This window comes from Coptis chinensis, chromosome 4, assembly GCF_015680905.1.
Source record: "Coptis chinensis isolate HL-2020 chromosome 4, ASM1568090v1, whole genome shotgun sequence".
NCBI lineage: Eukaryota > Viridiplantae > Streptophyta > Magnoliopsida > Ranunculales > Ranunculaceae > Coptis > Coptis chinensis.
Genome location: NC_141459.1, coordinates 83,776,883 through 83,793,474, shown reverse-complemented (window position 1 = coordinate 83,793,474; position 16,592 = coordinate 83,776,883). Strand labels below are relative to the sequence as shown.

General features: G+C 37.8%; 1 protein-coding gene across 1 annotated transcript; it reads right to left on the bottom strand.

Moving 5' to 3' along the window:
* Positions 1 to 3,437: 3,437 nt before the first annotated feature.
* LOC147505210 (protein FAR1-RELATED SEQUENCE 5-like) lies at positions 3,438 to 12,901 on the bottom strand. Its single transcript, XM_086605492.1, has 5 exons — positions 12,773 to 12,901; positions 4,518 to 5,092; positions 3,980 to 4,334; positions 3,602 to 3,727; positions 3,438 to 3,512 (listed from the first exon to the last, which is right to left on the bottom strand). Exons 1-5 carry the CDS (start codon positions 12,899 to 12,901, stop codon positions 3,438 to 3,440), a joined length of 1,260 nt encoding a protein of 419 aa, XP_086461618.1.
* Between the last annotated feature and the right edge of the window lie 3,691 nt (positions 12,902 to 16,592).

Genomic DNA, 16,592 nt, shown 5'->3' with positions numbered 1-16,592 from the left:
TCTGTTATCTGTTGAATTTTTTTGGTTATCTGTTATGAATCTGTTGAATTTTTTCGGTTATCTGTTAAGAATCTGTTGAATTTTTTTGGTTATCTGTTAAGAATCTATTGAATCTGTTATATGTTGAATTTTTTCGGTTATCTGTTAAGAATCTGTTATGAATCTGTTGAATTTTTTCGATTATCTGTTATGAATCTGTTGAGTGTGTGTTGAATATGTGTTATGAAACTTGATGTGTATTTGAAGTGTCTTAGAGAGAAAGTTTCTAGTAGACTCGAGAATCTCGCATCGTCGTCGTCAACGTTTTCATCCGAGGTTGGCTTGAAAAGTGTTGTTGATCTTGTTGCTGAAGAGAGTAGTACTATGAAAGATGGAATAGAAGAAGAAGCATATAGGTCTTTGGTTATCCTGGTTCTAATTCCTGTTTTCTTTATTATTTTCTGAAGTTTTTTATCTGATTTTTCAAAACGGGCTGCCTGCAGAATGTAAGATTCCTATCCAACTTTCTCACTGAAGCTGGAATTATCATCAAAAGGAGCCAGGTGAATGTCATGTTTTTTGTGTACATATATCAAGTATTTTTTTGTTTCAAATATTGGCATCAGTAAAAGCTTCAGACGTTGTAAAACATGAACGCATATTCACTTAAACAGTTAAACCTCTTTACATATATTGTATAATCTCTAGAATAGTATGGCAAGGGTAAGTTGGCTTATCAATTATCATGCACATCGACAGTTAGTTGCCATTAGAAACTGAAAAATTCCTTTGAAGAGCCAAGTTTTGGGGTATACAATTATTAGATGGTGGTGGGTGGTGAAGGTTTTTTAAATAATTCCAATGGAAACATCTAGTTTTTCTTTCATGAGTTATCTTCACCTGAACTGTTGCTTATTCTCTGTTGTGCAGACTCTTATCTTTGCGAAAGCCCAGAGAAAGGTTGTGAGGGAGATCAAGACTGCCCGAGCTTTTGGCCTGATGCCTTTCACCACAATGGGAAAATACCCATTTCGTTTTGATCATTCTAGGGGGCACACTGATTCTGATGGGGAGCAAGTGTTGTAGTGGTGGTGTGTTGTAGTGATGCCATCGCTGCCTTGTTGCCTGCCTGCTGCATTGCTGGAAAGCAAGTGCTACTGCTGCCGCCTCTTCTTTGGAAAGCAAGTCTTCTTCTTTGCCCTTCTTCTTTGGAAAGCAAATGGTTCAGAGCTGATTTCCTTTTGTTGTCACTGCTGCTGGTGTGTTGTACACCGTATACACCATATAATCTCTACAGGCTTGTTGATTATTTCGAAAGCTTAGAGAGAAACAAGAGTGAAGGCTTTGTGTTTTGAAGTATTGTAGTAGTAGTAGAGCTGATTGTATATATATTAAACATGTATATACGGCCTTTGTGTACTGAAAGAAGAGAGTGAGAGTGAGGATCTATCTCTTTATGAGCTTTCATTTATCGGTTCATTTATTTACTTTGGAAGCTATTTTGTTTTGTTGAAACTTGAAAGAGAAGGAAATATGGAAGAAATGTTAAACGCTGTAGTTCTTCTTCTATTGCTATGTGTGTTTGGTGTTTGGATTTTATTTGTTTTCGTTGGAATTTTTTGGCAATAGAAAAGTCTATTTTATTTCTCAGCTGAGTTGCTTTAGGTGATTGGCTGATTGCCAAGGAATGTAGAAGAAGTCCTTATCATCAAAGTTCATTTCATTTTGTTACTCAGAGTTAATTCTGACAAAACATCAAACTAACTCGTTAGTCTTTTACTCCTTTTTAGCAGGTTTTCTTAACATTATATCATGACAAAACAGTTTGGAACTTCTTATAACAGAAACTTTCTAAAAGCAAACTAGATGAATGAAACAAAAGAAGCATCACTTGAAGAAGTATCTACAAGGAGTGTATCAACTAACTCTGCAAATCTGAAAAACTGCGCCCTAAAACGCGAATGATTATTACAAATCAACTTTACAAAAATTCGACATATCATCAAAATTTCTAACAGAAGCTGGCTGAATTGCTGCGGGCCTTACGCCAAGAGCTTTAAGACCTTCGCGCAAGACCTTATGTCGGGACCTTCCCGACTTAGTGTTTTTTCCTACTTCTTGACCCTCAACATGCATTAAGCAACAGAACCATGTCTTCAATCTCCACCGACATATATGCCTTGATAAAGACTAATTCCTATTAACCAAAAAAAAAAAGGGAACCATCTCTTTAGTACATTAAACAACAACTTCATACAGTCCATACCTAAAACATTGTCTCTAACTAACTTCGACTAACTTCAGTCACACTATGGAAAATACAACACATGGCATTCACATTTGAGGGAATATCATTATGTCTAGTTAGATCTCCTGCTAGCCAATGAGCGCATACCTTTTCGGATACTCGGCTTCAACTTCCATAGTTATGAAGATTTAAAGCCATTATAGACCTTACACTGCAAGTACATAACCTTTGTTAGATCGCCTGATTAAAGACAAATCAATACATCGAAGTATCAAAATTCAAAATTGCATATTAAAAACATCATAGTTCACGCTATTTCTATTTGTTCTAAGAACCACGTCCGAAGGAAAATATAAAATGCATCAAGGAAAATATAAAATGCATAAGCCTCAGGATCTCATATGTCCGAAGGCCATCCCGTTATGGATATTTATACAACAAAATGAAAAAAAAACATGCCTCTAATACTTCCATACTTCTAAGATTACATCAAGAAAGTCATACAATAGTGGAAAGTATTGACAACACAAAAAATACTTATATTTCACAGATTACTTGTTATTTTTCTCTGGACAATTTCTCGAGTCATGCTTAGCAATCTTTCCACAGGATTTACACATTCTTCCTGGATTGTTTAGGGTTATCTCCCTGGGAGATTGAAATCTCTCCTCGTTCTTCTTCCCCCTCCCTTTTGTTTGAGAAATGTTGGGATTCAAAATCAATATCTGAAATAAAGATTTGAAAATCAAAAAAAAAAAAAAAAAAAAAAAAAAAAAAAAACTATTTATATCAAATTAAACATTAAAATCAAATAACCTGTGAGGTATTAACCAAAGGAATTGAAGGCTCTTCATTATATGCATCTCCTTCGCAAGAAGTTTCATTAAACTTTTAAACTCCAATAGCCATTTCTCCAATCTTTTCTATAAAATATTAATAACCCTCAACAGTATGCGATGCAATGTAAGCCAGTTGAGAAGCAACCTTGATACAATGAGCCACTCTTAAAGGTTCATGGTTTTCATGGTCGGCCACTAATCTAGTATCAAACTCCGCTCTATACGTGTTTGCCTTTTGCATCCACCGCTTCAAAAGAAAATGCCTTGGAATCTCTTCAATCTCATAACGCATAAAAACCTTTAACATATGACCACAAAGCAACCCCATAAATTGAAAGTACATGCATTCGCAGTCTCCCTCTAAGGTTCCTCTATCGAAACTCACTCTCCAAACAGGCTTCTTCAGCGGGTCTCTCCATTTCACCATGTAGCTTCCGGTTCCATACCTGTCAATCTGTTCCCCATCAATTTTGTACTCCATCTTTGCCTTCTGGTATTGCTCCTTAAATTTATTGAATACTCTAATCGTATAGACCTTTGCAGCATGCATAAGGAGGAAAGCATCTTCAGCCACAATTTGTGAACTATGCTCGGTGCGGTAATCATAATCTCTTTCATTCCTAGCAATCGAAGCCAGAGACTTCTCATTACCATGTACAAACTACATCAGTGTAGTTCTTGAATTGACAAATTGGTCATAATGAGAATTCATCGATACACTTCTCCCAATCGTATGCATACCAGCAAAAAAGGTGTCACTAAGATAACAAGGAACCCATTTCTCCCGCATATTATATATTTCTGTTAACCAACGATTTTCAGACAACTCATTCTTCTCTATGATTGTACACCATCTTCTTTCAAAATCAGCAATCATATATGAGAAAGAAATAGTGTTCTTCAGGTCAGTTACCAATGTCTCAATTTTAGTAAAGGACATTTTCTCTTGGAATTTCTGCATAACATGCCAAAGACAGTAATGATGACGAGTATCATAAAACACTTTAGCAATGGCTGCAGTCATCACTCTATCCTGGTCAGTGATAATTGCAGTTGGCGCACGACCACCCATGGTTGCAAGCCAAGCCTTAAACATCCATATGAATATATGTTCTGTCTTATCAAGCAACAGCGCGCAAGCAAACTGAACCGACTGCAAATGATGGTTGACTCCAGTAAAGGGGGCAAAAGGCATAGAGTATGCATTGGTACGATATGTTGTATCAAATGAGACAACATCCTCAAAGTATTCATACTGGACTCGAGACCTCCCATCAACCCAGAAAAAGTTTAGTGCAGTCCCATTTTGATCTAGATCAATGGCGTAGTAGAACTGGGGATCCTCCACACTCTTCTACATAAAATAGTTTAGCACGGCTGTTGCATCACCTTCTTTAGGCATCTTTCTAGACAAACCATAATGATGGTTCCAACAATCCTTCTTTGTAAACCCAACTTCCTCCCCATGAAAAACAGATGCCACTTTCCCAACAGGTAAACTGTTATCACTGAAAATCTCAGTCAAGCTCTTTGCTGCTTCAGGCATAGTTTTGTTAACTTTCATGCAAATTCTCTTCGCTGGAGTCACGCAACCGTGGCTATGTTCATTATGAGCAATGCTGACATCGTATATCTCTTCATGTAGTCTTTTCTTAACACGCATTTTAGCTTCGCAACCGCACCGGATAGTCGATGTATTTCTTAATCTCACTAAATCTCTCTTGTTAGGGGCACCTTCACGTGCACAAACAAATAAACAATTAATAACCACATTCACATCAGTTCCCTTCTTCTCCGTCGTCCGAACATGAGTCTCAAATCCCTCTTGTTGACCATACTCTCTGTAGTAAGTCTTTGCCTCGTCAACACTTCTAAAAGTCATACCTACATACGGAGCAACTAATATCGGCGTGCTTTGAACAGGAGATTTAGTAGACGAAGAACCAACTACATCTTCTTCGATTTCTATCAGATTCATATCGGCGTCGCAATGAACACCAGCCATTATATCAAGACTATATAATACCTGCATGGCAAATTCAACACCAGACTAGGATGACAAGGGAGACTACACAGATTGATTGAAAGTAATAAAATTTATTTCGATAAATTTGCCAAGAAAAATTTGCTTCCAGAATCATTATGCCTTAAAATTTCATAAATATATAGCATTTGGAGTTAAATAATTTGGTACATAAGCGTGCAATATAATAACTTCACTTAAAGTTTTATTTCATGATTAGTGTGAAAATTGATCAAATATTATTCTAGCAAGCATTTAGAAAACTCAATCATCAAAATTTTTACCCGATTGAAAGTTGCTTCATATTTCCACTACAATCAAGACTATACATCTCCTCACATACAACACAAACACTACAATTTCCCTAAACATCCTAGTAAAACAGTAAGGCAGACATAGCTGATTGTACCAAAACAAGGGAAGTAACTAACCTGTCCTTCAAGCTTGCGATGCCGTGGGATGCCGAAGTGGGTTTTTCAATTTGGAGTTTGGAGTTTGGAGTTTTTGGAGTTTGGTTTCGGACATTGTTTGACGAAGGTTTTGTTAACAAATTTCTATTTTGTGTTTTGTTGAGTTCGTGGGCTGGGCTTTAAGGACGTGAACAGTAGGATGTCACGCTAGGAAGTCACGATAGGGATGTCACCCTAGCCAAACTGTATATATATATATATATATATATATATTAGTCTGGATCTTAGAAGTATATATTTATTTTAAGTTAAAATAAGTACGTAAATAAAACTTTACCTAGAAAATGAATTCAATCCTAATTTTTTGTAGATATTATCTACTCACCATAAACATCATCTCTACAAAATTTCAACTCATTTGGAAATCTCTAACCTAGATAAAAAAATTATATAGTACGTCCGGATCTTAGAAGTACATACTTATTTTAAGTTAAAATAAGTACGTAACTAAAACTTCACCTAGAAAATGAATTCAAATCCAATTTTTTGTGGATATCATCTACTCACCATAAACCTTATCTTTACAAAATTTCAACTCATTTGGAAATCTCTAACATAGGAAAAAGATGACTACAAAAACACTATTTTATGGACCATTAGATTTCTTTTTAAAGATGATCACAACAATTTTTATCTTGTCGAACTAACTTCGAAGCATAAGTAACCATAAATTTGAAACTAGATGCAAATGCATTGAACATCGAACTAACTTCTAAAAATAATTAACTGGAAATCATAAACTGGATAGAGATGTATTGAACTAATCTGAAAAAGTAATTAACGAGAAATTGGAACCTGGATGGAAATGTAATGAACTAATCTAAAAAACTAATTAACGAAATATTGAAAACTGGATGCAACTGCACTAAATTAACATTAATGAATAACTAACGAGATCTTATAAACTTGATGCAACTGTACTGAATTAACCTCAAAGAATAATTAACATGAAATTGAATACTTGATGCAACTGTATTGAACTAACCTCAAAGAATAATTAATGGAAAATCGGAAACTAGATGCAATAACTACATTAAACTAACCTCAATGAATAATTAACATAAAACCAGAAACTTGATGCAAATGCATTGAATTAATCTCGAAACATAGTTATATTATTTATAGGGGGAATATAATGTCTCGACAAGTATAGTTTTGCATTTTAAATAGTGTTTATCATAATTCTTTTATTATGATTGAGAGTGTCTTACTATTCAAGTAGTTTCAATATCATCTTCGCCACATTGAGCATTCTCATCAAATTTCAATCAAACTTCAATTATTAAACCTAACAACTAAAAAAAGTCAATATGTTTTATCAAGGTTTGGTGTTTTCTTTTTATTAAGAGTGGTGCAAGAAATTTGAATGAGTAATTAATATAATTTTCATATATATCTCATAGCTCTGCATAATTGTTAATATTTTTTAGAATAATTTAATATAACGGCACCCGTTCGTAGGACGGGTTTGAATATATATATATATATATGATTGAGAGTATCTTGTTATTCAAATAGTTTCAATATCATCTTCGCCACATTGAGCATTCTCATCAAATTTCAATTAAACTTCAATTATTAAACCTCACAACTAAAAGAAGTCGTATGTTCTATCAAGGTTTAGTGTTTTTTTTATTGAGAGTGGTACAAGAAATTTGAATGAGTGATTAATATAATTTTCATATATATCTCATAGCTCTGTATAATTGCTAATATTTTTTAAAATAATTTAATATAACGGCACCCGTTCGTAAGACGGGTTTGAATATATATATATATATATATATATATATATATATATATATATATATATATATATATATATTCTTTTACCATACTTTTTATACCATAGTTTATACCACACCTCCCTACAATTTGAGTTAAGTGCTAATAATTTGTGGATATGATCTAGTAACTATTAATGACATCTCCACAAAAATTTGTCTTATTTAGAAATCTCTAATCTAATTAAAAATCGTTCTCAATTTTAATTTTTTTTAAACGGTTCAGATTTTTCAATTTTGCAATCATCTTTTGACATAGTTAAACATTATCAAATGAGCTGAAATTTTATAGAAGTGATCTTCCTGGTTAGTTGAACACATCTATATATATATAAGGTGGTATATTATTAGTCAGGGAAAATAAATTGTGATTTAGCTGATACGCTTGGTGCCCAATGTAGAGGGATTCCTGGCTCCGCCACTGTGTGTGGGTGTGAAGGTCGTTCTATCAGTTTTTTATGTGATATCGTTCTCCACTATAAATTTCAACCACAAGTTGGCCTAAAATTATTTAGATTATTAAACCAGCAAATAAATGCAAATGTCGAAGTAAACGTACTCCTCAAGTAGTTGGTCAATAATTACCACACCAATTAACACTCTATAAGCTAGGTTGATTGGTGCGTAGTGAAGATCGGCGACCACAATTCATAGACATTTAAAGTTTCTTGAGGAACAATTTTAAGGCAACCGTTAATCCTACCTTGCTGTAATGCTAAAGATTGCAGACATGATTTTATGTCAGATACAGGGTTTCACGGGTCTCGTTCACTGTTTTCGAATGTAACAAACTAACGGTTTCACCATGTTACAACAAATATTTCCATCATAAAAGAATTGGTACGTAAAAAGTTCAGCTTAAACTTTATATCATCTAGTTGTGATTATGGTGCTTAATTATTCTACCAAGACACAGTCAAACCTTCAATTCCAAAACACTTGTGTCCGAGGTAAATTTACAACCTTCTTCTTTTTTTACCATAGCAGGGGCAAAGTAAAAGTAACATATAGGACGATGAAGATTTCAATTGATGTAACCTATGACTAAAGAATGTAAATGGATCAGACCTTGGACCTACCATTTGATAATTTCAAAATGAGGATTGCGTACACAAGAGGTCCCGTACGTGGTTCTTTTCTCATGTGGTGAAGGGCTTATCTTCTGCTTTTACATATCTTCAAATATTACGAAGCGTCTAAAACCAATTTCGAAACCAATTATAAAGAATCCTAGACTACCACCTAACGAAACAAGGGGCGCCCTAACATAAGCACACACAAAGACACTTAGAAACACAAACATGAAAAGCACAAACAACCACTCCCACACGCGCATTAATGGTTTTTCATGAACAAAAATAAGATCATTCTCAGCACGCGTTGTTTAAGTCTAATTGTCAAAACTTGCAAATCAAATTGACCATTTGGTATGGAAGTCCACCGTACCAATGAGGTTGTATAATGCATCAATCATTCATGGTTACTGGGTTAAAAAATGGGAAGCAATATTCCTAGATAGGGCCATAGGGGCCTTGAGGTTCAGATTAATATCTCATCAATAGAGATGGCTAACTCCATTGTGGTCGCAACTCAATTGTAGCATTGAAACCTACAAACAGTATAGGCTGTATAGTACTGTACAGATCTCACTCTCCATTGATTCTTGAACCACCATTGAGAAGGACGGTACTATTCCGATCCATAGGGTTTGGGAGTCTTAAAAGTGAAGCCTTTGAAGAACATGGCACGTACAAGCTCCACCTATGTTAAGTGCAGTGGTGTACCATTTGCAAGTCACATTCATGGCTTTGTTGTATGTACTTCACCACTGCTTTTTCTTCTGTTCTGCTTTTATGTTTCTGCTTTACTAAATTTATACTTCATAGTGAAATGTTTTTCTTTTTCACCATCTTCACCGACTCACTAAGTATATAACTATTGTGAAGAATGTTAGTTTTTGGTAGTAAATCTCCATGGTGATGACGCATGAGATGATGTTTCAGAGGTACTATTCAAATTCAATAATATGGCTTGTGATAAGACATTGAAATGCCTACAATCAGATTGCGACTTAAGTATGCAACTGCCCGTGTAATTACATGCGTACACGACAGTTGCTCGGCCCTTCAAGTGAAATTTAAAGAGATCATTGCATAGTAGTTGACGATATGGTAATGGAACGTAAGAGGTTTCAAACGGAAATGCAGCCGAAAGTTCTGTTATTAGACACAAAAAGGAGCAGGGTGACTAAGCAAAAGGAGGAGAAGGAGAAACTAAGGGTGAAATCAAGGGGAGTCTTCCAGGGGATGGAACCATAAATTTGTGTCCCGGGGGGGAGGGATATTTGTCTTAAAATTTTCAAGGCCGGGGTTATAGTTTCGGGTACTCATTGCTAATCAATAGTCACTAGTTTAATAATGGAGTTTCAGATCATGCACCATCCTAGAGTACCACACTAGCCTGTTCACAAAAAGGCAAAAAAAAAACAGACACAACAAGTGGTGGGAAGCAGAGGAAAATGTGAGACGACATTGACTAAAATCAGTCGCTCGACAAAGTACCCATGAGTGTTGCTTTTGCAACCAATAGTGTAGACCAACTGGTTGGAGCGTACCTTCTGGGGGATAATGATGGGTTTTCTCGGACAGGCCAGCCTCCATAGGTTGAGTTCCAACTTTGAACTTCCAAACACCCCTGAACACGCCACCAACACTATGGGGCACCGCGACCTAGCGATCAAATAAATAAATGGATAGAGAAAGTAAATTGATGCTTTGACCAACATATGTCTTGATTGATTATCGGGGGGGGGGGGGGGAGGGAAACACAAACAAACGTGTCTTGATTTATAATCGATCTGTAACACCCTCATTTTTATTAAATGTCTAAAATTAATTATTTTGTAAAAATTAATATAACATTGAGTAAGTCTTAAGTTGAATGGAGTGAATGTTTGGCTTTTTGAAAATGGGGGAAAATAGTTTGTTTGGTTTGAAAATGATTTAATAGGAAAGTTTTTAAGTTTTAAAATAAGAGCATGTCTTCAGTGCGCATGTCGTATGGTGCGCAGTTAATATGGGCCTTTTGATCAGTATTTTTGCCATTAAATACACACGCACCCCTTGGTATGAGTGGCCGAGATGTAATGGCGCACCATACATCTCGCGCACCATAAATTTAGCCTTAAAATAATGTGTAGAGGTTTTATTAATAAGGAAACATGGAGAGAATAATTTCATAATTTATAGGAGAAAATATGGAAAAACTTTTATTAAAAAGAAAATATCTATAATTTGTGGAGAGATGAAGATTTTTATTTGAAAAGAAAATGTGTAGAGAATTTGTAAATATGGAAATATCTTGAGTTATTTTAGATCTAATTAAAAGAAAGAAGAAGAAAACAAAAGAAGATTAAAAAGAATAAGAAGAAAGAATGAAGAAATTGAGTATTCTATTTCTATGCTTGGAGTTTTTTGTTGATTGGTATTTCTAAGGGTTTTCTTGGATCTACGTAGAGTACTTTTATTGCTTGAATCTTATGTGGAGTGTCATTCTTTTTTTCTTATTGTTCTTTCGCTAGAAGAAAATGTGACTAGACCTCACTAATATGTTATTTTCAATTATTTACTTGTTGATTCTAAATTGTGTTTCATTAATTAGAAAAAAAAACAAATAAATATATTTTGTAAGTATTTTATATTGGTACTTAGAACGTTAAAAAAAATTAGTGTTCGTATCATAGTCATGAAACGGTTGTTTTATGTATGGGTTCACATTTATTTACATGAATCTATTAAATATTCCGTAGTAGATATATATTAACGTTGAATAATGTAAAAGGGAGAAAATAATATGATTGAAATGGTACTAGTGAGTTGTCATTATTATTTTTGTTCGTACTAAAATATAATATTCATACTATGAAAGAAATATTTTGTTGGTTGTTGTTGTGTGCGAATGAAAACATAAATATGGGTTAAATTTATGATTTAATACATGCTTTTGAAAGTGCAACTTAATATGAGTAATAGTTGATTTGGTTAGGTTAGATTCTATTAAAAGTTTATATGTTATAATGAAAATTTCATTAATGGCTATGCAACGAACGAATTTTGCTTTGCTTTTAATAAATCACGTTGCTCTATTAAGTGCTATAAACTTTGTTTTCTAATAAAATGCTATGAACATGCACTATAGTGTGTACTGTAGCTATAGTGTAGCGTGTACTGTAGCAAATGTGATTAGTAATGATATGTACTGTAGCGCATACTGTAGCACTGTAATTATTATTGATGTTATTGTAGTGTGTACTGTAGCACTTGTGATAAATGATTATGTGTATTGTAGCTCTTCTAAACCTTGATGGCATTGCTGTAAATATTAAAGTTGTTGTTATAAATGTTATATAGTGGTCTACAATACTTTTATGATTATTCTGTACATTTAAATGATGTTATATTAATTAATTACCAATGTCATGGTGTGTTACGTTGCATTCTCTTAGCCATTTTGACTTCCCTTATTAATGATATAATATCATTGTTATTTTAAGTTGTGTCCTATATGTAATATTTTTGAGAAATGATTACGTAAATAAAATAGGCATCATGTTAAGTTTACGATTGAGTTACTATGAAATACTTTGACAATGTCTTTAGATAAGTTTAAAACAATCTTAAATGTAGCATGCATGATATATTCAAATGTGATAGATGTTTAGTGCAATATATTTTATTGGCACGTGATAAAGTGGAATAGATGATATATTTATTCAAATGTGGTGTTTAGTGCAATATATATTTTATTGGCACGTAATAAAGTGGAAATTGATGGTGTATTCAAACGTGGTGTTTGGTGCAATATATTTTATTAGCATGTAATATAGTGACATGGTTATGAGAATTAAATAAACAATATTTGAATAAGTTACGTAACGAAAATTCTAGTTCCTAGCTATCACAACTCATTTGATTATATGATGTTGATTTACCCTTGTAAAGGGAATGTGGTTTTGTTTCAAGGGAACTTGGAGCCCTTGTAGCCAACTGATGGCTTTATTTATCTCGTCGCCAATTCAGTACGAGACGCGCGATATGTTATGCCTAATAAAGGCTTCCTCACATAGTTTTGGCGTCCGTGTGGGGTTACTTTGTATGCGACATCCCGCTTAGGATAACTGTCACACCCCGAATTTCAACAGAATTCGAAAAAAACAATATTTGTTCCCGACTCTTTGATTTTCGAGGTGTGATGCACTCTCAACTCCCAAAAACCCATAATCAGTTTAAATACGCAGATAATAAAAAACCAATAATAATTTTCAAATAAACAAAAACCCTCTTCATTACAAAAATTTACAAATAAGATTAAATTACAAATCTCCTTTCAACAACTCTTTAATTATTGTAGTGGTAGGATCCGCGACTAACAAGGTCAAAGATCAGTGGACCGATGCAAGCCGCAATAACTGGACGGTTATATCCCATGGAGGCTCCCCCATTGGGTCTCCATGGGATATAACCAGGCTGCGATGTATGAACCGGATCAGGAGAGGACATCGTTCATAGTGGAGGGAGGTACGTATTGCTACACAAGGATGCCATTTGGTTTGAAGAACGCTGGGGCCACCTTCCAGCGACTGGGGGAGCAGATGTTTGCGAGCAAGATACGTAAGGGTATTGAGATATACATCGATGATATGGTGGAGAAAAGCATGTCCGAAGAGGAACATTTGGAAGGGTTGAAGGAAACGTTCAGCATATTGCGGGCGCACAATTTGAAACTGAATCCCGAGAAATATACGTTCGGAGTAACTATAGGGAAATTTATGGGGTACATAGTGACGCACCGGGGAATAGAAGCCAATCCTGAGCAAATTAGAGCACTAGAGGAGATGTCGTCACCCCAGGACGTTAAAGAAGTACAAAGGTTAGCAGGAAGGGTCACGACATTAAACCGTTTCATATCTAAATCGTCCGACAAATGTAGGCCGTTGTATAGACTGTTGAGGAGGACTCCAAACTTTGTGTGGACACCGGAATGTGAGGAGGCTTTCCAAGAGTTAAAGAGGTATTTGGGCCGGACGCCTTTGTTATCGCGGCCTGAACTAGGGGAGAAACTGTATTTGTACTTGGGAATGTCCGAGTACGCGGTAAACTCGGTTCTCGTCCGGGTGGTAGACAAGGTTGAAAGGCCGGTATATTTCCAGAGCAAAATACTATTGGATGCAGAGACCCGGTACAGCAAGGTCGAGAAATATGCCTTAGCACTGATATTCTCAGCATTAAAGTTGAAACCATACTTCGAGGCACATTCAGTGGTGGTGGTGACAAACTTACCCCTCAAACAAGCGCTAAAAGCGGAGAAGTCCGGAAGGATGCTCAAATGGGCGGTCATGCTAAGCTCTTATGAAATACAATATCAAGCAAGAACCGCAGAAAAGGCGCAGGCGGTAGCGGAGTTTCTAGCAGAGTTCCCAGCGGAGGACCCCACTTGGGGGGAAGAGATGCTCATGGAGCCCGAACAGGAGGGAGAGCCAGATGGGTCAGATCCTTGGGATAAAAGGAATGGGTGGAGGGTGTTTGCGGACGGGTCTGCAACAGTTGCGGGCAACGGAATAGGCATAGTGTTGGTCACTCCTGACAACGACCGAATCGAGTTGTCCATGAGGCTCGGATTCGCGGCCACCAACAATGAGTCGGAATATGAGGCCGTAATAGCAGGGATGGGAATGGCCGAGGATTTGGGGGTGGGGGAATTAACGGTTTATTCGGATTCCAACCTGGTGGTATGCCAAGTGAATGGAGGATTTGTTGTTAGATGTGCTCGAATGGCGAAATACTTGGAGGTAGTGCATCGAAAGGCAGCTAAGTTCAAGAAAGTCAGATTCGTACATTTGGTCAGTAGAGAGAACCGGCATGTGGACGCCTTGCATACATCCCGGCCGCAATGTCGGGGTCAGAGGAGAGAACCGTAAAGATAAAGAAGTTGGAGAGATCAAGCATTGAGAAAGTGGTGGAGGTGTGTTAGGCTACGGAAGTGGAAGGGGGATGGATGAGCCCTATCAGACATTTCCTGATGGGAGGAGAGGTGATAGATGAGAAGGAAAGAAGGAGATTAGAACAAACGACACGCAGATACACTCTGGTAGAAGGAGAAGTGTACCGAAAGAATTTTGATGGACCATTGCTAAGGTGCCTAGGGCCGAGCCTAGCACAAGAGGTATTGGCGGAACTGCACGCCGGGGACTACGGAAGCCACTTGGCGGGGAGAACAACGGCACACCGGTTGTTAATGCAAGGCCACTTCTGGCCTCATATGAAAAGAGATGCGGTGGAGTTTGCCAAGAAATGTGGCAACTGTCAACGATTTGCTCAGCTAATATTTGCACCAGCCGAACCGTTGCACAATGTGTCCAGTCCGTGGTCGTTTGCCATGTAGGCCATGGATATCGTGGGACCGTTGCCAATGGCAAAGGGGAGGAGAAGGTTCATGTTAGTCGCCACAGATTATTTCACCAAGTGGGTGGAGGTCGTGGCCTTGCAGCAAGTCAAGGAGGAGCAGGTGATCAAGTTTTTATGGGAGAACATTATTTATAGGTTTGGAGTGCCGCATTCCATCATCGCAGACAATGGGACGCAGTTCACGGGGTTAAAAGTGAGAGAGTTCTTGCAGGCCTATAATGTGAAACAGGGATTCTCAGCTCCGTACAATCCAGAAGGTAATGGACAGGCCGAATCCTCTAATAAGACAATCTTGAACAATCTCAAGAGAAAGTTGGAGGACCGGAAGGGAGCATGGGCTGAGGAGCTGAGCCATGTGATGTGGGCATACCGTACTACACCACGGACCTCTACGAAAGAGACGCCTTTCTCCTTGGCATATGGTATAGAAGTCGTGATCCCTTCGGAGATGGTGGCGGCTACGTCACGCACAAACGCGGTCGAGGCTGGGATGAACTGGGGCATATTGGCCAGAGACATGAATTTGGCAAAGGAGAAACTGGATGCCGCGCGCATCAGGCTAGAAGAATATCACCGGCGCTTGCAAAGACAATACAGCAAGCGATTGAAGCCCCGTCAGTTTCAAGTGGGGGATCTGGTTCTCAGAAGAGTGACTCCAAGCACAAAAAAGGTGAATGAAGGAAAGCTGGGGCCCAACTGGGAAGGACCCCCATACACTGTGGTGGAGATCGGAGGAGCTGGAACATACAGACAGCGGACCGAGGAAGGAAGATTGATAGAAAAACTTTGGAATGTAAGAATGTTGAAAAAGTATTATGTTTGAATGTATCACTAGTCCGGGGCAAGGGACTGGGGCTGTTTGCACATATATAATACTACAACACTTTTGGAATGTTAACAAAGAGCGGTCAAATTTAGGAGCAGCGGCAATGCCTAGCATGCGTGTCAGCCATAATGAGAGAGCGGGGGAAGAGCCTTCGCGGACATGGAGTCCGAATCAAACTTAAGGGGCAAGGCAATGCCCCAGCAGGTGTGTCAACCATAATGAGAGAGCGGGGGGGAAGAGCCCTTCACAGACATGGAGTCCGAATCAAACTTAGGGGCAAGGCAATGCCCCAGCAGGCGTGTTAGCCACTGAGAGAGCAAGGGGGAGGAGCCTTTTGCGGACATGGAGTCCAAATCAAACTTATGGGGCAAGGCAATGCCCCCAAAGAAGCGGTCACCACCCGGAGAGAGAGGGGTAGAATCCTTTGCGGACATGGAGTCCGGATCGAACCTCGAGGGCAAGGCAATGCCCCGGTCGGAAAAGAAAGTTGAGGATGGGAGAGGAAGTGTACGAAATCAGAGATAGCAAAAGTCTTAAGTAAACATAATATACGAAAGAGAACCTCTCCGGAAGGAGGCAAACGCAATTAGTAAAGTCACAGTACATCACAACGCTCCTCTCAAAAGGAGAAAAACCAAAATGGAAGTGTGCATCGCCGTTTAAGGCACCGGAACATACATAATCAATTACAGACCCAGCAAAAATAGATTCAAGGGGAAGCTAAAGGTATATCTAATATAATATCGATGGGATCCTCCGGGTTGACATCTTCAGTAGAAGGGGTAGCGGCCTCGTCATTCGCAGTCTTTTCAGCAGTCTCTTCAGCGGTCACCTCAGCGTCAGCCGACCCCTCGGGCTTGGACTGGTCCGCGATTCCCATCTCCTCATCGGCGGGGGTCGGCAGCATCTTTGGAAGGAGGCGGCCCTCCTTGACAAGCCATGCATGTTCCTCCTGAATTT

Bases quoted from the DNA above. Each gene is read 5' to 3' on its own strand.
- LOC147505210 (XM_086605492.1), bottom strand. From the start codon at position 12,901: ATGTCCTCTCCTGATCCGGTTCATACATCGCAGCCTGGTTATATCCCA. The intron at 4,335-4,517 runs GTTTACAAAGAA...GGTTGATGGGAG, and splicing joins TTTCATGGGGAGGAAGTTGG to GTCTCGAGTCCAGTATGAAT. The intron at 3,728-3,979 runs GTAACTGACCTG...ACACTGATGTAG, and splicing joins TTACTAAAATTGAGACATTG to TTTGTACATGGTAATGAGAA.